The 22,705-nt window shown below is 40.4% G+C and overlaps 4 protein-coding genes across 4 annotated transcripts; 2 read left to right on the forward strand and 2 right to left on the reverse strand.

Annotated features, from left to right (window-relative positions):
* Positions 1-162: 162 nt before the first annotated feature.
* On the reverse strand, positions 163-4,731 carry nol7 (nucleolar protein 7). Its single transcript, XM_080542887.1, has 8 exons — positions 4,557-4,731; positions 3,515-3,575; positions 2,658-2,713; positions 2,536-2,564; positions 2,215-2,305; positions 1,491-1,612; positions 972-1,049; positions 163-817 (listed from the first exon to the last, which is right to left on the reverse strand). Exons 1-8 carry the CDS (start codon positions 4,679-4,681, stop codon positions 741-743), a joined length of 639 nt encoding a protein of 212 aa, XP_080399013.1. The 5' UTR covers positions 4,682-4,731; the 3' UTR covers positions 163-740.
* A 952-nt stretch (positions 4,732-5,683) lies between these two features.
* Positions 5,684-8,975, forward strand: epdr1 (ependymin related 1; the record flags this gene model as incomplete). The annotated part of the gene is made up of 3 exons (XM_080543470.1): positions 5,684-5,931; positions 6,630-6,838; positions 7,902-8,975. 3 exons carry the CDS (start codon positions 5,684-5,686, stop codon positions 8,090-8,092), a joined length of 648 nt encoding a protein of 215 aa, XP_080399596.1. The 3' UTR covers positions 8,093-8,975.
* Positions 8,976-9,848: 873 nt separating this feature from the next.
* On the forward strand, positions 9,849-19,474 carry stard3nl (STARD3 N-terminal like). Its single transcript, XM_080542766.1, has 8 exons — positions 9,849-9,908; positions 13,333-13,782; positions 14,567-14,644; positions 15,350-15,427; positions 15,784-15,837; positions 16,058-16,175; positions 16,570-16,668; positions 17,230-19,474. Exons 2-8 carry the CDS (start codon positions 13,588-13,590, stop codon positions 17,280-17,282), a joined length of 675 nt encoding a protein of 224 aa, XP_080398892.1. The 5' UTR covers positions 9,849-9,908; positions 13,333-13,587; the 3' UTR covers positions 17,283-19,474.
* Positions 19,475-22,004: 2,530 nt separating this feature from the next.
* On the reverse strand, positions 22,005-22,487 carry LOC308168827 (transmembrane protein 69-like; the record flags this gene model as incomplete). The annotated part of the gene is made up of 1 exon (XM_080543471.1): positions 22,005-22,487. The coding sequence occupies one exon, from the start codon at positions 22,485-22,487 to the stop codon at positions 22,005-22,007; it is 483 nt and encodes a 160-aa protein (XP_080399597.1).
* Between the last annotated feature and the right edge of the window lie 218 nt (positions 22,488-22,705).

Raw genomic sequence — 22,705 nt, forward strand, 5'->3', positions numbered from 1 at the left:
CACAACGTGATCGGATCAAAACCACCTTCCCAGGTTGACGGGGCCCAAATGTACCGTATGTCTATGAGACACTACAAGCTTCGTGAATGGACATTTAAATGTCAAATTCTGATCACAAAGCAGACACAGAAGACAGATTATAGGACCCATTTTAATTCATGGAGTGTGTCCAGATCATACCCAGTGTACAGTATATCTGATCATACATGTCTGGATCACAGGATCAGGATTTACATTTTTCCTCAAAGATTTCATGCTCTCAAAAATGTTAACACTTTTAAGAACTATTACTATATAACCACTTTTTTTTACTGTACTATCAAAAGTAAATGGGGTCAAAGAGTGATCCAAGATGCTGGACAGTTGGATCTCCAAGCTGGTCTCAGTTGAAGATGGTTTCCCTTATTGCCTCTAGACCAGTGTTCAACGAATGGAGGAGGCTGGGGTTGGAGATTTCTATCCTCTTCCAGTCAGATAAATGGTTTCTCCTCATCTACCCTTCAAGACACTAAGATCTAGCAAGTATGCAACAAGTGGAAGCAATACGGTGGATATAACATCAAATACAGTAGCCCTGCATACGTCATTGTTTGATTTCAAATCCAAACTCTTGTAGCGCAGAGCCAAAAGAGGGAAAAAATGCTTCACTCTCCCATTACTGGCAAATGGCACTGTACACATGAACAGAGGGGAGGGAGCCATGTATCAGATTGGAGTCTGAGTCCACCCCTTTCATTCATTCATTCATTCGTCTTGAGGATTTGTGTGTGAATCCACCGCTTCTTTAACTTATCTGCTTTTGCTTTCTTTTCCGCACCTGTAAGGCCAGATTACATTACAATTACATTACAGGGTTAGCAATCCTTAACAAATGACATCCTTGACAAATTCTTTAACTGAATGATCATTGAGGGATATGTGATAAATGTTGTACAGAAAAGTTAAACTCAGTTAAAGGATATCAGACTTACCCCATTGCTTGTTCACAAACTGGACAGCTGCACCTTTCTTGGGACCGCTCTTGTTTTCCAGGGAGAGCAACTCGTTGCCTGCGATGAGAAGATGAAAATGCTGAATTCATAACTGTCCCAAATCCTATTTCTGATGCATACTTTTGGTTCATGTTCTACATAGCACGCTCACACACACTCAGATGTTTACATACATTATATATTATATAAATGTCTATTATAAATTATAAACATGCTTGCTACTATTTTTGCTTTGTAGATAAGCTAGGTTGCTTTGTGTGTAAAAGTTGCTCTACGTATCAGTCAGTGGTGAAATTAAAATCTCTGTCTCCCCCATCTCAACATTTCCCACAAGGGTAACGTTGTCAGTTGTTAGATGCAACAATGTGAGGAACCTGATGTGTGTTAGAAAACATTATCCTTTTATTGCCACACAACCAAGGTTGATGGAATTAGTTTTTGTATCTTGATCATGTAAGAGGTGTGTGCGTGTGCAGGGTCAAGCTCGCTCTTTCATACTTGTCGTTCTCCGACTCCCTGGGCCGTACAGTCTCGAAGCGATGAAATCTGTGGCGGCCAGTTGCTGGGAGTTGGCTGACGGTAGGTCCTTCACCCTCATCACGCTGTTGTTCCCCTTCAAACTGATAAAAAGAGGCGTTGTGAGTTATATCAAGCATCTACTAGGTTTGCATTTAAAAAATCAGACTGTCTTTTCAGAGGACTCATCTAAACCATAACCTCTACTGTGGCTCAACCGGTAGAGCCGGCGTCTAATGATCACAAGGTCGGCAGTACATTCCAAAATCACTATCTGCCCAAGTCATCTCTTTGACACTACATACAAAGATGGCTCGGCTGACCACAAGTGAAGCATGACATAGGCAATTAGGCTATGAGGCTAACAATATGTAACTTGTGGGACAACACTTCTGACGAGGCCATGCTCACCACCTGTTTGGTCTATTCCCAATTCAGATCGTGTGCCACAGTCTTTCCACACTACAGTACTTCTTCACATGCCCGGATGCACATGCCTTATAGCCTTGAATGGAGTAGACCAGCCTCATGGAGGTCACCTCAACTGGTCAAACAGGAATGCTTTGCATCATTGCAATTTTCATGACCTGGACCCTTACTAGGCTATATCTGGCCTCTACGTTTTGGTAGATTGAAGTGAAACGTGCCCAAAACTATCCGATAGAAATGGCCTCTAATGTTATAAATCGAAATTATTAATCTTTACCTCAGAATAGTTCCCTTGTTCCTCTCTTCTTCCTTTGTTTCCTGTTCCACATCAGATCCATCTTCATCTTCATCATTCTTCTCTTTTTCATCTAGGATAGAAAAAACAAACATACATTTAAAAGAGGGCCATTGATAGGGGAGAAATATTTGGACTTGCAATAATATATACTACGCTGTCACTAGACAGTTTAGAAACATTCTAACCTTTGTTGAGGAGTAAATCAGAAAGTAGTAGTGAAAAACCTGGTATTGGTAAAACCTGGTAAATTGGTAAAAAAAACAGTAATAGTAAACATGCTATAGACTTGGATGAATCTACCTTCATCTTCACCGGATAGCTTCTTCTTCCTAGAGATGAGAGGGTAAGAAAATGTTACTTCAATGCACCTCCTACCAATAAGTGTCTAATGACTGGTTCATACTGAGATACAGTTGACTGACTTGGGCTGGGCAGTGTCGAGCTCCTCTAGGATATCAGCAGGGAGGAGTCTTCTTTTCTGTGAGGAATATTGGAGAAAAACTGTTATCAAAAGGTATCCCTTTCCACCACTCAAGCAGTTCTCCAGTTATCCCTCTCCACACTCAACACTGACCATGCCTCAATAAGGAAGGATGCTGTCTTAAGGCAGCGTTTGAAAGCAGGAAGTTACAATCACCATTTTTAGGCATGTCCCATAGAGAAGGTACCTTGTGGCTGTGGTGTATAACTGGTCCCAGCTAATTCAAGCGCACACTTTCCCTCTCAATTTATGACGAAAGAGAGTAGCCTACTTTGACTTAATTTAAACTTTCCACAAAAAGGAACAAACAAGTACTGAACCAGATTTTTATTCAGCGATAGAGTCCACTGGTGTATTTTTCTGTTTTCGTCTTCTTTTCGTGTTTACGTCTGTGTGTTTACATCTGTATTTTCATAAGATCAGCAGTCATGGAATGCCTCTTGTCCAATCAAATTACATGGTCCCTTTATTTATATCTCTGTGTGTGTACGTGCATACTGGAAATCGCTCAGAAAATCTGATCAGCAGTCATGGCATGCATCTAGTCCAATCAAATGACTTGGTCGCTCTATGGCGTTGAACCCAGTGTGAGCAAATGTACAGACCCAGCACCTGAGATTACTTCAAATAAAAATAAAACGTTTTACACATGCAGTAACGCTGTATCGTTCTGTGCAAACCGAACCAAACAGCCCGTACCAAAGATTGTCGGTACGAATATGTGAACCGTTACACCCCAATAGGCTAGGCAATGACAAAGTCCCCAAATGTGCAGGTTAAGACTTCTCGTTGTGATACCTTCTGCTCTTGAAACAGCTCCTGCCTTTTTCTTCGCTTCTCCTTCAGCAACTCCTTGTCTCTGTGAACAAATAGAACATGATGCACGAGTCAATACACATTGCTGGTATGAAAAGCCATTTTTAGTAGCCAGCTAGAGAACATTTTCTGTTGGAACAATTCAAAAACTAAACGGCCACAACGAATCTTGAACTCATCTAATAACAAATGTGTTAATCTGCCAAGCATAACGAATACCTTACCCAACGATATATTCCCACACACTTCTCAACCAACCCGTGCACCTCCAGCTCGTTTTGCAGGTGTGCAGCATCATCATCCCAATAGTTAAACTAATACTATTACATTGATATTCAGTGTCTTAAGACATCTCAAGATGTTCTGTGTCTTCAAGACACAGAAAATATGGCTCTTATGCTCCATGTCTTAAGTGAGTGCATGTCTTCAGGTTAGGTCTTAAGACGACTTAAGACATCTTGACAGACAAAATGTCTTATTTTGGTTAATTCAGACATCTTAATTCTTAAGACATCTCAAGACAAGGTGATGGCTGGGTACGAGTATCGCCGGGTAGTTTTAAATGGCATCACTGACTCAAGCTGTAGATGTTGCGAATGAAACATTATTTCTGAGTAATATGAAAGTAGAGGACTTTCTTTGGGTTCACATTTGGGTTAACGTTAAGTAAATCCCCGTGGCAGGCAGCCAACACAGATAGGGGAGCCTCGCCACATACGTACAGGTGTGAGGTCTGCTTGGGCCTGTCTATGGATCAGTATGACCATTATAGTTTATACGATCATGGGTTCAAGATTCGTTGTGGTCGTTTGAATTGTGGCACACATTATGTGGTATCAGAAACCAGGTAGTAGTAGCTAGCCAGACACCCGTAACGAGACTGACACTCCAGGCGGCCAATCACCGGGCCCGTACTGAGACTGACACGCCAGTTGGCCAATCGCGTGTACAAGATAGGCGTACACACCAACAACATACAGTTCTCTCGTTTCTGTAGCAGGTTAGAATGGCATAGCTTAGCTACCTCTTGGCGCTCTCCAACGCCTCTCTCATGCTCTTCAGAGCGGCGGTCTTTGACTCTTCAAACGTCACCTCCTCTGGGCCACCGTCGTCGCTGGAGTCCAGCGCAGAAGGACAGTTGTCCGTCATCTTCTGACTGTTTACTTTCTTTGAGGACGATGAGGATTTCCCATGCTGCTTTTTCGCCATTTTGGATGGTGACGTCATGGGTTGTTATTTCCTGTTTCTTTTTTTTCTTTTTTTGGTTTACCGGTGACGCATGGTAATCTACTGGGACGCGTCATTTACAAAGCGCGCCCCCTAGTGACAAGGAGGATATTAACATGCGATATTTACAAAGCGCGCCCCCTAGTGGCAATGATGATATTAACATGCGACATTTACAAAGCGCGCCCCTTAGTGGCAAGGAGGATATTAACATGCGAAATTATTATTAGTCGGACCTGCGCTTGGCAGTCGTGTGATTCACTGAAATAAAATGAAGCCAAATACTTTAAATTCACTCCGATTACAGGCCACGTTCAAGTCGTTGTTACATGATTACATGATTATTTCATTACATATTGCATTCCAAGAACCCTCCTCCAACATGAATTGAATTGTTGTTTGTTAGGCTTCTTTTCCAACCAGCTAAGGACTGTTGCAGAGTTGTTGCCTCTGCTAGGTTGCAATATTGTAGAAAATGAAACCTGAACGAAAAATTGAATTCAGATTTTTTGAAGCTTTGTCTAAGCTGTTGTTTGTTTGTTTTTTGACGTGTCGCAAAGTAATAGTAAAGCAATAAAGTAATAGCAAGACAATAGAGCAATAACAGCAATAAAGCAATAATAAAGTGATTTAATCTGCTTGCTATAGGCTACTACTCAAACTCTGATCTTGGATCGCAAATAATAAAAAAATAAAAATAAAAAAAATGCTATGGGAGAGTTTGGAAGGAGTAGGCCTACCCTGCTATAAATAATCAGTAGCAATGTAATGTGCGTGGGACTGTCTCTTATGCGCCTGCGCCATCAGCCCTTGGAAAAAACAAAAGGGCCCTTTATTATAAGGCTGTGTAACGGTGCTATCAACCCGCCACTGCGCAGCACACGGAGTGGGTCAGTGGTTCTGGATTAATACAATTGATCCAAGATGACTCGCTGCTTTTTACCTGTAGTGTTTGCAGTGTTGTGCCTTGCTGCGGTGGTACCCGCTTTGCGTTACGCCAGGGTGGTCGCGCCCCCGGCCCAGCCGTGTCTGGCCCCCCTACAATGGGAGGGCAGGTCCGTGGAGTACGACCACAGCACCGGGCGCAATGCACGCTCCACGGTGTCGTACGATGCACAGAACCAGAGGATTAGGATTCTGCAACTGAATAAAAAACACGCACCGTGTCAGAAGTAAGTGTATGCAATGCATAGACCTATCTATTTTAGTGAAATATTTTTTTGAGTTTTGAAATAATGTTGCCAAAATGTCCTAGCAGAGACATGGGAGCAACATGGGAAATGTCTAACCCTGTAAACAAGTATTACGTTTCGAGCGTCCGGCTTGATATAGACCTGTCCGTCTAGCCAAATTGTGGTTTTTAGATTCAACCATTTGTCAAAATAACGACGCCTGTCAAAGCCATTGAAATACAATTATTTGTATTGTATTTAAGTGTCTAATTAGGCTAGCTGAGGCCTATTACCCAATATATACACCCTATATTATAGCTCCATTATTGTTGCAATATTTAAAAGAAAATGCCCATAAAGATTATTGTAAAAAGTAATATTAATTACTAACATATTATATTATATTTGTGCTAGTGTAATGCTGAAGGTGTGGATGTTGGTCACACAGACTTTGTTGTTCAGTGGACTAGAGAATAAACTCTGCTCTACTGCTCTAGTGACCTCATCTGGAAATTAGTATTACAGCAGTGTGGGTACAATTTATTTTCAGTTATTGCTTGTTACTGTTATCTAAACTAGGAAGGTGCAATTACCTGAGATTCTGACATATCATCAACACATGTTCAGGCATTTTATCCTATCATAACCATGACAACGATATTACAAATCTTCTCTTTGTTTTGCCTTCTCTTTTCCAGGTTCTTTGAGTACATCTACCTGTACAAGAGTGGTATACTGTTCCAGATTGAGCAGAAGACAAAACAGTGCTCTAAGATCGCTTTGACCCAGGCCTGGGACCCCTATGACATCCCTATGAACTCCACATATGAGGACCAGTACTTTATTGGGGGTCCCGGAGACATGATTGAGGTGCAGGAGTGGTCTGACAGGAAACCAGCCCGCAAACGTGAGTCTGGTTGAAAGGAATGAAGGATGGTGGTGTGTCTACTTTTATTTAATGTCAAGAGCACTATGAAAAAATGCCTGACAAGCATTATATTTCACAAGGTCGTGGTCACTACTATGGCCACATCAGATTTAGGAGGCTACAGCCCTAAGGGTCATTTTATGATCTGGCAACACATTTTTGCAACAAATAGCTTCTCTTCATTTAGTACTCATGTGCTCATCATTGTTATACTTTTTTGTGTCAGATATACAGTGCATTCAGAAAGTATTTAGACCCCTTCACCTTTTCCACATTTTGTGGTATAGCCTCAATTTAAAATGGATTAAGTTAAAATCATTTGCCATCAATCCACACACAATACCCCAGAATGACAAAGTGAAACCACTTTATTTTTTTTTTTATGTTAGTACATTTATTACAATTGAAGTACAGAAATACCTCATGTACATACTGTAAGTATTCAGACCCTTTGCAATGACACTCTTAAAATTAGCTAAAATGTCCTCAACAAATCACTCAATTACTTGAATTGAGTCCATCTTAATGCAAGGATAATAGTTCATGTAATTTTGGAATCAATATCTTTGTTTTTATAGGGTCTCTGATTTGCATAGCAATCAATTATACACTGTGTGGATCAGGTTGTCATTACAAATTGAGCAAATGGAGAGGAACAAAACTGTTCAGGTATGCGACCCTGAGGCCTGGGGAGACAGGCAGGAAAAAGCAGTCGATTGGACATGAACATGGGGTATATCTTGTATTTAAATTCTAATACATTTACAGAAATAAAATGAAAAACCTGTTTTCACTTTGTCATTCTGGGGTATTGTGTGTGGATTTATGGCAAATTATTTTAATTTAATCCATTTGAAATTGGAGTCACAACACAACAAAATGTGGAAATAGTGAAGGGATCTGGATAGTTTCCGAATGCACTGTACACACTGGTTTGTGACTATAGCCCATTTCATGGAAGCTAAATACAAATATCCTTTTACCCTAAACGGGCAACATCTTGAACTGATGCTCTCCAACCTCAACCTCTCCCATGCACCAGATGAGACCTGGGTGGGCGTGTACACAGTGAAGGACTGCTACCCAGTCCAGGAGACCTACACCAAGAACAGCAGCGTGACCACCTCCACCCGCTTCTTTGACCTGCAGCTGGGCATCAGCGACCCGGAGGTGTTCACACCGCCCAGCACCTGCCAGTCGGCCCTTCCGAGGAGGATGGACTCGGACTGCTGAGGCCCTTTCCTATTGGCCCTCAAGCCATGCCCTCTCACCCCCCAAACACATCACCTGGGGTGAATCTCCAATAGTCCTCTCAAATGGCCTATCTCTTCTCTCGTTGTCTTTTGACAGGTGACGTCGTCCCTACACAACGCTCTGAGGCTCAACATACCTGCCTTGGAGGATGTGGAACCAATCTTTTAAAAACTAAATATAGAAATGTAGATCCTAATTTACAGCACTGTGCCTTCCCGTTACATTCAATGGGACTGCTAGTTATTTTACAAACCGTGAAAAGTCAAAACTGTTAGTTACTGTTGTTTGAAGTCACTTTTTAGAAGTATTTGTATTATATGCTGTTAAGTTTGCACAGCTGCGGGTAAAGTATTTCATGTGAAAATATGATGTACTGGCTCAGCTGGCGGCTGGCTTATTAAGCAATGTAGGCTAGTTCATGTACATTGCTGCACCACAAAATCTAGTTTCAAGGTCATGTAAGATTCATGCCCCTTTAGATTGTTGGGATGCATCCCTGCTCTCTCAGCACAAAGGAACATGGTGAATACAAGCCAGGGAGATGGACCTTAGAACAGCATTCAGACCTAGTTTGCATTCCCATTGATAAAGCATCTTGACTATTATCATATAACATACCTATAAATGGCCAGGTGATTTTTCCTGAAAAAAGCCAAACCAGGAATCTTTCAACAGCTTTATCAAAGATAGTCCTTGTAGAAACTATTGATTTAAAAAGATCATACACAGTGGCCTGCAAGGACAATGATTATTTTTAGAGACACCTAGGGAAGCTTGTAAAATGGGGGCATAGTGAAAATGATGGATTCAGGTTATATTATATTGTTATATTCAAAACTTGAAATGTATAGAAACGATTTGTGTGAGACTTGAAAGCAGATTAGGCTAATGATCAATTGTTTAATTATTTACTCTTTAAGTTTGTATGAAGTTTTTTTTTTTAAATTTACCAAGAGCTATCATGATTACATTTTGCACTTATTTTGTCTGTGCGTGCGTGGCTATTGAAACTAATGTTTATGTTCATTTGGAAACCAACTGAAGGATTGTATGTATTGTATGTCAGCTCTGCTTTCATGATTTCAACTTGTTATCCTGACCTGGCTAAATAAAGCTTGAATACAAGTGTTGATGGTCATTTTCACACACACCTGTGGTATGTTTCCTCCATTCTTGTGAATGGGAACTTAACAGAAAATTGTATCCTCCTCTGGCACAGTTATATAGTAATTGTCTTCATATTTCTGTAGAATGCACTGAGAACAATTAGTTGATTTGTGTCAGGCTACATTTTTCCGCATAATGTGGTTGGTGTGTAGGCATGGTGATATGGTGTCCTGTGGTGTACTAAGTGGTTTCATAGATGAATACGACAATTATTAGGGTGTAAGTCCTATTGTAACAGTTTTTTATTTATTTTATTTTTTATCATTCAGCCTTGTTCCGATTTCAAGAAAAATGGCCATGACTCTCTCACAAATATTGGTCACTTTTTTGCTTTTTGGCAGGCACGCAGAGGATCCCAGGCCACACCTTCACAACAATGTTGACGCAAAGATTCCAGAAGGGGGCGCTATAACAACACATTGAATTTCAACGTACATGTCTTGCGGCTATATTTTGTAGTTGTATGCTTTTGTATTGCAACTCCATTTCCCATAAACCCACACAAGACATCATTGTCACCTCCTTTTCTGTCCGATGGAAACAAGTATTTCGGCTTTTGTCCGACAGAGTGGCCGCTTCAAGACCTTCCGCATAGGGTGTGAGAATAAGAATACGACACTAGATAAAGGTAAGCAGTATATCATTGCATATGTAGTTATATTTGGACTATCTGATGCAATCAGTTGCAAACCCAGCATACTTAGGCGGAGAATTCTCACCGCTCTTGCTTACTGTAACGTTAACTACTAGCCGTCCAGGTAAATTTGCACACTTTCATTTTCACAGAATCATTTTTTAAAGGCATTCATACTACATAGGCCTGCAGTGGCCAAAAGGTTCTGTCACTATGAAGTATTATTTATTGTTGCGCAACTCCTCTTGCGCAGTGCGCGAGCTCCCAAATAGCCTGGACATGTTGTTGTTGTTGTTGTTGTTGTTGTTGTTGTTGTTGTGCTCATATCTCCGACATAGGAGATGATAATGTTACCACTGTAACATGAGTTAAACTGTTACCGTAATTACCATATAGCGGCTACTAATAAACCACCAATCTCACCTATGTTCAGGTGGCCTAACTGCCATCAAAACCAGTGCTTGCACATAGGAACAATCAATGACATTGTTGCCAAATACCAAAATACCCCATTAGTATATAATAAGACTAGATATAAAGCCATGCCTATTAATTACTTGTGTGGCTATATCCTACTGACAGATATCACTGGTAGAAATGAACACTGTCCCATAAACCTTCTATTTCTGTGGTCCCAACATATTCCATGTCTGTTTTTGTGTGTGACCCCCAAGTACTAGGGATTCTATTAATGCATCTATTAAGTGCCAGTTGCATTACATACATAACATTTAGCTAATTAAAGTCAAGAGCCATTTTTACTGGGGGTTTTTTCTTCAGTAAAAATAGAATAGTAGCCTACTGAGGGTACGAACTAAAAAAAGGAAATATAAATATACCAATTGTCTTTTCACTAGGATACAAATAGTGAAAATGTTTTACTGAGTAGGCCTAAGCCACACGCCCCTCAAAATGCAGTTTTCCTTTTATGCGTAGTATCATTGAAATTTTTTGTATGAAGTATCAGTCAAATAATAATAAAAGAGGACCATCCTTCGATCCTACACACAACAATAAATAACAGAAAATAGACTCAAAATACTCAGTTAGGAGTACTAGTGGTAGGCCTACTACAGAAAAAGTAATCTGTGTGATGTGTTGCTTCACTTGTTTTTTTAAACTGATTTTATTCTGGGTTTTTGAGATATTACCTCACAGGGCATTCCATTCAATCATAGCTCTATACAGCACTGCACATTGTTTCAAATTTGTTTTGGTTTTTGGAATTGTGTTACCACTGGTGGCATGTGTGGTCTGGTATGTGTGTGCATCAGAGCGTAAGCTGTGTAAGTGTGACTACACTACACTGTGACTTACACAGTAAGCTGTGTAAGCTGACTACAAACAAATGAAAGAAGTGATGCTTTTAACCTCTCATCAACTTTAAGCCAGAAGAGTCGATCATGCATGATGTTTATATTTGCTCTCATTGTGCACTGCAGGGCAAGCCGAGCTGCTCCGTTTCAAATCCGTTGTAGCTTCCTTAGACTTGTTTTAGTAGTGCCTGACCAGATCACCGGGCAGTAATCTAAAAAAAGTAATTGCGATAATACTAGGGTCTGTAGGACATGTTTGGTTAGATGTGGTGTTAAAAAAGAAAAACATGTCTCGACTACAGATATGTTTCAAGTGCAGTAGGAAGTCCACTTGTCTGAACATAAAATGTAGGCTACTTGTCCCGGACAAGCGGACAAGCCTTAAAGTCGAGCCCTGGACTGCCTGAAGTCTGCAACCCATGGACATCACCAAAGGCTGGGTTTCCTCCTTTGTGATGCTTTGCCAGGCCTTTAACGCAGCTGTCTTCAGTTGTTGTTTGTTCGTAGGTCTTTCTGTCTTTAGTTTTGGGTTGAGATCAGGTGATTGACTCGGCCATTGCAGAATATTCTAATTCTTTGCCTTAAAAACCTCCTGGGTTGCTTTCCCGGTATGTTTTGGGTCATTGTCCATCTGTACTGTGAAACACTGTCCAACTTTGTTGAATCTGACTGAATCTGGACAGACAGTAGCCTATATCCCTAAACACTTAAGAATTAATCCGGCTGCCTGTCTTCTGTCACATCACTAGTGACAGTGCCGTTGGTGGCCATGCATTGCCCATGCCATGACACTGCCTCCACTGTGTTTTTACAGATGATCCTTCGGATCATGAGCCGTTCCAAGCCTTGATCATACTTTTTTTTCTTCCCATCATTCTGGTACAGGTTGATCTTAGCTTCATCCGTCCAAAGAATGCTGGTCAATAACTGGGCTGGCTTTTTTTAGATGTTTTTTGGTCAAATCTGCCCTAATCTTTCTATTCTTATGAATGGTTTGCACCTTGTGGTGAATCCTCTGTATTTGCTTTCATGAAGTCTTCTCTTCATGGTAGACTAAAGCCTGGTACACACATAAAGATTTTAAAAAATCCTAACAGTGGGTGTACCAGGCTTTAGATAATGATATGCCTACCTCCTGGAGACTGTTCTTCACTTGGCTGGATGTTGTGAAGGGTTATTTCTTGTAAAGGATCCTGCGATCATCCACCACTGTTGACTTCCGTGGACGTCGAGGCCTTTTTGTGGTGCTGAGCTCATCAATGTGTTCTTTTTTCTCAGAACGCGCCAAACTGTTGATTTAATGTTGACTAATGTTCCCTCTATCTCACTGATGGATTTGGGGGGGTTTTGCAGCCCCAAAGGATGGCCTGTTTCACTTGCATTGAGAGCTCCTTTGATCACATGTTGTGTGTTCACACAGCAACAGCTTCCAAATGCAAATGCAACACTTGGAATTCAACTCAGACCTTTTACCTGCTTATGTGATAAAGCAATAACGAAGGAATAGCCTATACCTGTCCATGAAACAGCTTCTGAGTCAATTGTCCAATTACTTTTGGTCCCTTGAAAAAGAAGGGGGTACATTTTAAAGAGCTGTAATTCCTAAACCCGTCCAATTTGGATTGGAATACCCTCAAATTAAAGCTGAGAGTCTACACTTTGATATGTATTATATAACTGTAACTTGAATGTGTTTTGGTAAATAGCTGAAATGAAAAAAATGATGTCAGACCAAATATAGCCTATATGGACCTAACTGTGTATACGTCTAGGCCTAGGCTATTCCTATTCATGGGATTTTCCAGTCAGCATATCAGATTTAATGCAGTAGAATCAAATGTAATCAAATGTGAATGTTTTGCAAAGATCTCAACTTACATTAGCAAATCTTTATTCTAGAAAGACAAGATGACACTGACCATACAGTAACCTAAGTGTCCCCGTGACTAGTGATGAGGAAAGGTTTTAGTCGTTCCAGGGAATTCCAATTTAGATGAACATAAAAAGGGGATTGATGAATAAAAACCTGTTCTGTTGACCAATCCTGTCAGGAGATGTAAGCTGAATGTACATTTATGAATGCCTCATCTCTTTTTCTGCAGGGGCAGGGATACAGCCATGCAATGATCTGTAGTGGGCATCGCCGGATGCAATAAGTGGGGGTGGCTTTTACTGACAGTGGGCGTGGCCTGTGCCAATCACTGGGTCTAGCCGGCCTCTTGAGCGGTGGATGTCAGCAAGATCCCTGAGGACGAACCGCCATTGTCTCTGACTGGAAGTGGTGGGAAGAGGCACAGACCAACCGACTGACGAACGTAGTGGGAGGGGCCAGCCCTTTGTTGAGGGCGTGGCCAATTATGGATAGCCAATGCAGCAGCAGCGTGGACTCACGGGCAACTCCTAGGGGCGGGGGCTCTCTGAATACCTCCGCCCGGATCGAGTCGTACGAAGCAGGGGAGAAGAAGTGCATATCGGACGTCAGGAGGACCTTCTGTCTCTTTGTCACCTTTGACCTCCTCTTTATCACCTTGCTCTGGATCATAGAGCTCAATGTAAGGTTTATATTCCATTTACATGATTATATTGATATGAAATTGAGCTACTACAGGAAGCTCTCCCACGAAAAGATATTGTCATTGTTAACATGCTGTTCCTGTTTTTATGAGATTATGGTTGAGCTAATCTAGGTCAGATCTTTTTATAACAAACATTTTGAGAGAGGGCCCTGCAGGAGAAAGTGCTCTATATACTTTATACAACCATTCCTTGCTTGTATCAAAGTTGTAAACACACACACACACACCCATGTAATCAAGTTGTAAAACACACATACACCGCCATGTAATCAAGTTGTAAAACACACACACACACCGCCATGTAATCAAACACATAAACAGACATTTCCTCACTCTCAAACAACTATTGATCACAGGCTTTGAAATCAATGGACTCGTATGTCCCAAGGCTGTTCACCAACCTGAGAATTCTCAGAGGAAAAACAAAAATGTTTGTCTTTTATTTACTCTATCCTATTGTAAGCATCTGACCTGGTGAGAACCTACATTGTCAATGCCGTCAAAATCAACATCAGAAAATTGCAAAATGATTTGTTGTGTAATGACAGTGTGTAGTATGATGATTAATTTAAACCTATGTTGCAAAAATGGAACTCTGTCAACACAATCTTAAAAAAACAACCCACTTCATACTACAGGGACATTGAGCCTTGTTTGTTTTGTACCAATACTTTTGAGAATTTTTTAGATTTACAGATTTGCATCGTTATCTGTAACGTCCATTGATGGATTGTTTGTTTGTTTGTTTTTGTCTTCATAGGTGAATGGAGGAATAGAGACACAGCTTGATAAGGAGGTCTTACACTATGACTACCATGCCTCCTTCTTTGACATATTTGTAAGTCTATTTATTTGAATGCTTTCAATACAGTACCTTCGATCAGGGTGCGTTATTCAGATTAGTTAGTCGAGACGAATTATCGTCAACTCCTTGATTGAATCCTGCAAGAATGATTCAATCAAGGAGTTTCCCAGATAAAGGGAGTTAGTTAGTCTCACTAAATCCACTGAAATGGAGAGTCTATCGCTAAATGCGGCTGGGTTGCAGTTGCAACAAGTGAATTTTACCGGATTGAGAGGGGTTGAGGTGCTTCAACCTTATTTTTCATAATTGTTTTCAAACTGAGAATTCACACTGTTCACCTGTGAAATGATGGCATTGGAAACATCTTCCGTCTAAACTCTGTTTCCATTTAAAAAAAAAAAAAAACATTTACGTTACATTTTTGGCATTTAGCAGATGCCTTAATCCAAAGTAAGTAAGTAAGTAAGTGAATCATCTATCCATCAGTCATAGCAAGAAAAAGTAATCTATGCTCAGGCTAGGGGCCATTGGCAGTCATAATACTAGAAGAAGTATTATGTATTTTTTTTCATTTTGTGCAATGCTTGCAAACCATGTTGTAAAGAAAAGGGTGCGGACGGAAGATGGGGGTTATCACGAGCCACTCTGGTGGAGTTACAGCGAAAGGTTTAAGAGGGTAGAGACTTCCTGACGACTTTTATCTTTCTTTCTTTCTTTCTTTCTTTTCTCTCTCTCTAGCTCCTGGCTGTGTTCCGATTTGCAGCCCTCATTCTGGCCTATGCTGTGTGTAAACTGCATCACTGGTGGGCCATAGCGGTAGGTCTACTTTCCTCTGCCTCTTATAACAGTGAAACACTGGGATTTTATCATTTATCACACTAGAGGGCGCTGTTGTCATAAAATGTTGTAGGTAATATTAAAGACTTAAAGACAAATCTTGCCTGTCTGTAGTGCAGTGCTGGCATTTCATATCATTATATTATAATATTTTATATTGTTATATTCAATTGAATATGTTCAATAATTAATTGAAAATGCATTTCAGATTGTATTTTTTGGTTTGTTTGTTTAGATCAGTTATTTAGTTGGTAATGGTCCCACAGTCACGTCTAATGTTTTTAATGTTGGCCATAAAGAGTAAGTGTTTTCTAATCCACGTTTCTCCATGCCAGATTTCCACAGCAGCCACCAGTGCTTTCCTGATTGCAAAAGTCATTTTATCAAAGGTATGCATGCATGACAATTCATTCCAAAATAAATCTGGCTTGAATTGATACAATATGAACAACCTGACACAATCCCAGTATCCAATATGTCCTCAACCATAGACAGATACAGCTACAACTATTTTAGCAAAAAACACTTTCTATGCAGATATTCCGGTAGTTTTGCTAATGTTCCATACAAATCTGCTCAGCAAAGAATGTTTGTGTGTGCGCCCTCCAGCTCCTGTCCCAGGGCGCCTTTGGGTACCTGCTGCCCATCATCTCCTTCGTCTTGGCCTGGATAGAGACCTGGCTCCTGGACTTCAAGGTCCTGCCTCAAGAGGCCGACGATGAGCACAGTGAGTCAGATGAATCGGTTCACCAACACACAATAGCTTTCAACATCGTAGACAGGGGTGCAAACTTGTCACCTTTTAGCCCTTTTCGCAGTTTTTACCTCAAAATAGGTCAACCATTTTCACCGTTGTCACCTTTTTGGGCCATCACCAGTTTTCATCCCTCATAGAAATTAAACCATGTTTCATAAATGTCCTGATTTCAAAACAAGCATGGAACTTGGGGGTGTTATTTTTAATAACCCTTGAAAGCGACACACCTGCAATTTGAGTATTAACATCGCACCTTGCACTGTGAAAAGGTCAAATTGAATGGATAAACTTTTCATGGGTTTTATGAATTTAACGGTTGGTTAATACGCCCTCAATATGTCATCTTTTTTATTTATCATGACAGGATTTCTCTCCATAATGGATGCCCCTGAGAGGGCCCCCCTCATGTACCCAGGACCACTTTCAGACGGGCAGTTCTACTCACCGCCCGAGTCAGTGGCTGGTAAGGACCCCAAACAGATGTGACTTTGTGTGATGTTCTCATGGTTAAGATCAGCCTATGGCATATGGCATATTTCCCATAACGAAAGTAATTCAGTTTAGTTGTAGTTTAGTTTATTCACACACATAAATAAAATACGGTGAAAGAATACATTAATGCATGTGATTTATCTACTTACAGTGTCTTAAGAAAGGTATTATCAACAACGTTTGCAATTATAGGAAAATAATAAACTATTATTATTTTATTATAACAGTTAGATCACAGAGAGTTAAGATGTTTTCACTGTGTTTCTGGCACAGTGACTCATACCACAATGTTTAAAAATATGACAGATAATGTCATACACATTCAAATGGCAAAATTAAGGGAGGGATGAAGATATGTCATGGTTCCTAGAGACATTAAAAATAATATTACAGTTATTATCATGTAATGACAAATTAATGTTATTTAGCACAGGTTTTCTTAGCCCTTGTTCTATACTCTACTGTATGTGTATTATTTGTATTTTCTTGTATAATCCTAATTACGTTCTTGATCTTGTTGCTACTTTTGCAGACTCTGATGAGGATCTAGATGATAAACATGACCCAGTGAAAGGTCTAATTTAACAGGTAGTGTGTTAAGCATTTAACCAAACAATGCTTCCCCTGATGAAAGTGAAATGTATATTTTTTTTAATTCAAAACATTATTTTGGGGATTATTCAAAGGCTTTTCAGAGGAAGAATTCAATGGTCAAAGTTGTCTTTTTGATGTTGACAAAAGTGGTCTTGGTTAAAAAGTTATATGGTTATAAAGTTATAGAATGGTTATACAGTTATAGAATCAGTGATTATTGCTGACAATGTCCTTTTAAAAATATATATTTCAAGAAAAGCAGCCAAACAACCTAGGAGGCGGAGCTCTTTCTGAAGCCAACTTTGAATGACAGCACCCAAAGTTACCTAAGGCCTACAGTGGCTGTGACTATGCCACCTTCTCACCATGGAAGAAAACTTTGCCTTACAACCACCATGTATTACGTATTCCTCCACTGAAATCCATGTTCCTCAGCTTACTCACTCTCTTTGCGTCTTCATACGTCTCATCCTCAATCAAGTTTCGAGCCATGTCAAGCAGAGAGATGGGTTTTAAAGGAGGAAAACGTTTTTTTTTTTTTTTTGGAGTGCATGCATAATTTGTTTGAATTACATCAGTTTTAATCCACAATGTCTCATGATGTAAACTCAATCTAGATGTTTACGTTCTTATGTGTGTCACTCGCATTCATACAGTTGTGACTGAAGCACTGGGATTAAAGCTCCATAAAATGGTAAAAAGAAAATTCTGTAAAACAAAATGTCGATCATGGATATGATGAGCCAGTGTATGGGAACATTGTAAGTTAAAGTTCCAAATGGGGGCAGTGCTATTGCACCCTTGAGAGAGGCACTTGAATTGCTTGATTGTATCAATATCAAATATATTGTATTAAATGTAAAACTTCTTTGGATATCATTTAAAGCAAGCATGTATAATTGATTACATCGCCAACACATCTGTGCCTGCAAATTAAACACTCAAACCCAAGGGTAAAGTGCTTTTTCATAGCTACTCAGTCTGTGTCATGGAAATAAACAATTGTATGTGCTGTCCTGAGCTTTTCACTATGGACCTGACTACAGTAAGTGCTGTTGGCATTGTGAGTGCAGTCCCACATATGTGAATACTGAATACACTTTTTGATTTCCACACTTGTTCCATTTCAGATGGATTTATGTGAACTGAGGGTGGCTTGCCAATTTCAAGGATATTTTCGCAATATAGTCCTTTTTAAAAGAACTGAACTCAAACCCTCTTTAAGTGAACCCAGAGGTGAAACAAGTAGTTATCTTTGTATTCACACTGGCCTTATGTTTGAATGTGGGTATACATGTTCTTGTTGGTCCTTTTCAGCAGTGATGAGGTCTCCAGTTCACTTTGCTTGCACAGCACCATCTTTCATTGGAACTCAGACCAATTAAGTGCTTTGCACCTATAGGCTGCACAACAGACCTAAAGTGAATCTAACTCTTTGATTTGATTTGATTTGTCCCACTGAAAAACTGCAGACCACTTCCCAGTTCGGCCTGTGGGGTCCGAGTTCATTTAGGGATTTCACATATGCTTTATGGTTATTGTTATGGTTAACATGATGGTGAACTGTTCTCAGTTGGCCTCTGTTGGGTTACCTTTAGAGGGGTCTGATAATTCATTTTAGAGCATTCACATACTGTAAGCATACACATTTTGGTAAACTGCTCAGAGCTCACAACATTGACTGAGATGGACCAAGTGTGGAAACACCTTTAAACTCTCAACTAACATGGAGACGAGTCATTTCAGTTCAGCTTGAGTTTCCCTACAGTTTTCACAGAGGCCAAGGAAAACTATAAACTAATAGGTGTCATGTTTTTCTTGGATGACCACAGCCACAGTTACCAGTTACAGTATGTCTGTACATAACGCAGAGTACGTAGATTTCCTAATAAAAATGTGTATGTAATACTACTGCCGTAAACAGTAGCTTCACCTTTGAAAATGTACTCATGAAACTGGCATGAAATGCTCTTAACTTGCATTTACAATTTCTAGAATGCATGAACCTGTAATCAATCATTAGAATTTTGTATTGGATACCTGCTACTCAAATAATGTTGTCCATATTTCCTAATGGTAAGGCTGGAGGCATCGACATCACCTTTGTGATAGCCTACGTTTATGATTTTCCACAGTTGAACAATAATTTCAGTATTTCAGTATTGGTTAATAAACGCTTCTCTGCATCGAACATTGTTCTGTGAGTTTGTGCTTCATTTGTCTCTGCGTTTTGTTTTCAGGTGAAAATGATGTTTTTCTGGTATAACCTTTTCTAAAATTACTTGGTTGGAAAAGAAAGTGACAAGTTTATTTATTTATTAGGTTTATCAGATTTGATTATTATTAAGTTATTAAATGAAACATTTAAACATGCCTTCTTGGGGGAGTAATAATGTAAGACAATGTATTGCAAATGAGGCCGTACTTCACGGTAAATGAATGAATGATGAATGAATGGTCTTTATTGTCATTGCTATAGTACAGGTACAGGTGCCGTAACATCATGGTACTATAGAACCACAAAGGCCCATAAAACAAGACTCCAGACAGCCCAAAATAAACTGGTTAGGCTTCTGCTAGGCCTCAACCCTAGGACACATCTAACCGCTGCTCATTTTTTTAGCTTTGATTGCTATTCCTATAATCTTAAAGGAGTGCAAAACACTGCCCACCTTCAAAACCACTCTCAAAAAACATTTACAGGAGGCTGCAATCCGTAACTGGACCCTCTAAATCAAAAATCAGATTAAAAGACCCGAACTACCCACTGTACATACTTTGTGTTTTGTCCCCCGCCCCCACCGGTGGTGTATGTCCCCACCTGTCCTACCCGCTGTACATACCTTATGTTTTGTTGTATTGTTCTTCCCATGATGGATGTATGTTTATCTTGTAGATAGTAATAGTTATTTGTCTGTATTATCTTGTAGATAGTACTAGTTTTTTTGTCTGTCTTACATGTAACGATGAATTGAGAATCAAGGACCCCAATTGAAATAAGCCAGTGGCTTTCTTGGGTTTTTATCCTGTTAGGTGACCTTGTATGTAATATGTACTTTCATGTACCTACTTCTGCAAATTCTTCTAATAAAGTTTTCAATCAATCAATCAAAACCAAACAACGAAATTTAGGAGGGGTGGCTCCCCCGGTGCTAGGAAAGAAAAAAAAAACGAAAAAAAACACAAGAAGGGAAGGAGCTTGTTTACATAAATAAATAAAGGCTATGTACACTATCCACTATACTACCATATCACAGAAGAGTCCTCCTCCAACACATTATTACTATTTCGCTTGAAACATGGCCTTCACCAGCAATGGATTTAGATGTTGTACAGTGGCAGGACGCCACAGTAGAATCTACTTGCCCACCTCCCATATCCATGACCACACACATCGTACCCTCAGCCAGCCAGTGAAGTGTGAGCTACAGTGGAAACTTGATCATGTACAAGACATTATGCTCAGCATCTTACAGAGCACAAACGGAGGGCCTTTTTCTTGGTAGAGGAATTTGCTGTTCAAAGTCAAATAGCACTTGTTTCCGTAGGCTTTGAGATGGTGGATTTACAGAATGTTTGATTGTTTGTTGCTGATATTGCTGAACTAGACATTGTACATTGAACACTGAGCCAAAATGGCAACCTAGCACTCTGTCAGTTACACTGAGGTGTGTCAGTGTGTCTTGATTGCAAGGTAAATTGCTTCTATTGTGCACTGTGATCTTTTAGCAAGTGTGTCTGAACTGTGGCACTTTCAGGATGTAGCCTAATTTCAATGAGTGAAGATATGGCTCTCAATTGACAGAGAGAAGTCTCATTGCACCATTTCGTCATACAGTGGTGCTCCAAGATGTTCATGAGAATGTCACTCTTTTCTCTGACATGATATGAACTGATCGACCTGTGCACTTTGACTTATATATTATTTTGACCCACCTTTAATCTCTCACAGTGCAATTAACACCAAAACTGTTTTCTAAATTTCAAGTGGGTTATCCGTTACATTTTGGACTGAAAGTAGATGGCAATGTATTTGAGGGGCTTATTACTCTAAGTTGTTTACACTGAGACGTATTAAACCTTGTACCCCACTTACTTGACATGAAGCTACTTTAAGTTACATTATATGGTCCTCATGTGAAATTGTTATTGAACATGCTTTGCTGTGCATTTGAGGCTACGTCTTCTGTAAAAACAGTCACTGATGTTGATATGTTTTAAAAGTGGCATTAATTGGTACTGGTTACTCAGTATTTATGTTCAAATGCAATGCTCGTTGGCTGAAATGCAGCCATTGTATAACTGTAAATATGTGTGCCTTTTTAGTCAGTAAACACTGTTTTAAAACACTGAGGTTGGAATTATTAGCTTTTATCCCCTTCATTCAGCAACATCACTAGATAACAAAGTTAATTTATATTTTAGCCCTCACACATTGATGTACTTCAATGTCATCAGTAGCACATTGATTAAATGAAAACACATATCTATGAAATGTCTCTCTCTGTCTTTATTATATCTTTATTTTACATAATCCGTTTTTACAGAAGTGTGGTGTATTGGGCTCAGGTGAGCCTTTGCAGCCAAACCCATGAGAAACACTGTATTTTTCAGTCACAATGATTTTTGAGATCTCACTGCAGTGCAACTTAAATACAGCTACTAAAGTCTGGTCTTTGTCATTATTGAAAGCTCCCTAGCCACTATAGCGTGTCAATTCTCAAGCGCCTTGATATTTTTCTCTGGACACATCTTCTTCAGTGTCAGTGTGGCCACTAAGGAGAAGGTAGCCACAAGAGTGAGGATAGTCCGCATGGCTTTGAACCAGCCAGGGTATCCGGGCAGCAGGACCAGGTCGTAGTGCAGGGAGAGGCCCAGTCCCATGACGACCAGCAGGGCTCCCTCTGTGATGTTGTCCCTGCACAGCAACGCCATCCAGGCCAATAGGGAGGGCACCACCCTGTTGCCCAGGTTCATCCAGTCAGGCTGGGCCGGGCTTCCTTCAGGCAGGGCGGGCCCCCAGCGGGCCCCGCCCAGGAAGGACACGATGCAGGCCCCGTAGACCCCCTGTGCATAGGCCACCTCAGGGTAGTAGGACTGTGTCACGGCCATAAAGACAGGGGCGGCTAGGAATGGAATGAGGCCAGATAAGCCCAGGTACAGTGCGGGCTTGGGCGCCTGAGTGAGGACTTTCATACTGAGGCGTTTCTGGTCCCTTCTCCGTGTCCACTCTCTCTGGGGCCCCAGGCTGACCCTGGCAGGGACGAGCGGCGGAGCAGTTCAGTGGTCTGTGGCTCAGCAGCCTGTTGGAGGGAAATCTGGGGAGCAGTAGACTCTGAGGAAGCTTGTGTCATGTAGGAGCTGGTGTAAACACATTGTCTATTCACTGGGCAGTTGGACACTCGGACCACCTG

Source organism: Nansenia antarctica, assembly GCF_963989245.1.
Source record: "Nansenia antarctica genome assembly, chromosome: 12".
Taxonomy (NCBI): Eukaryota; Metazoa; Chordata; class Actinopteri; order Argentiniformes; family Microstomatidae; genus Nansenia; species Nansenia antarctica.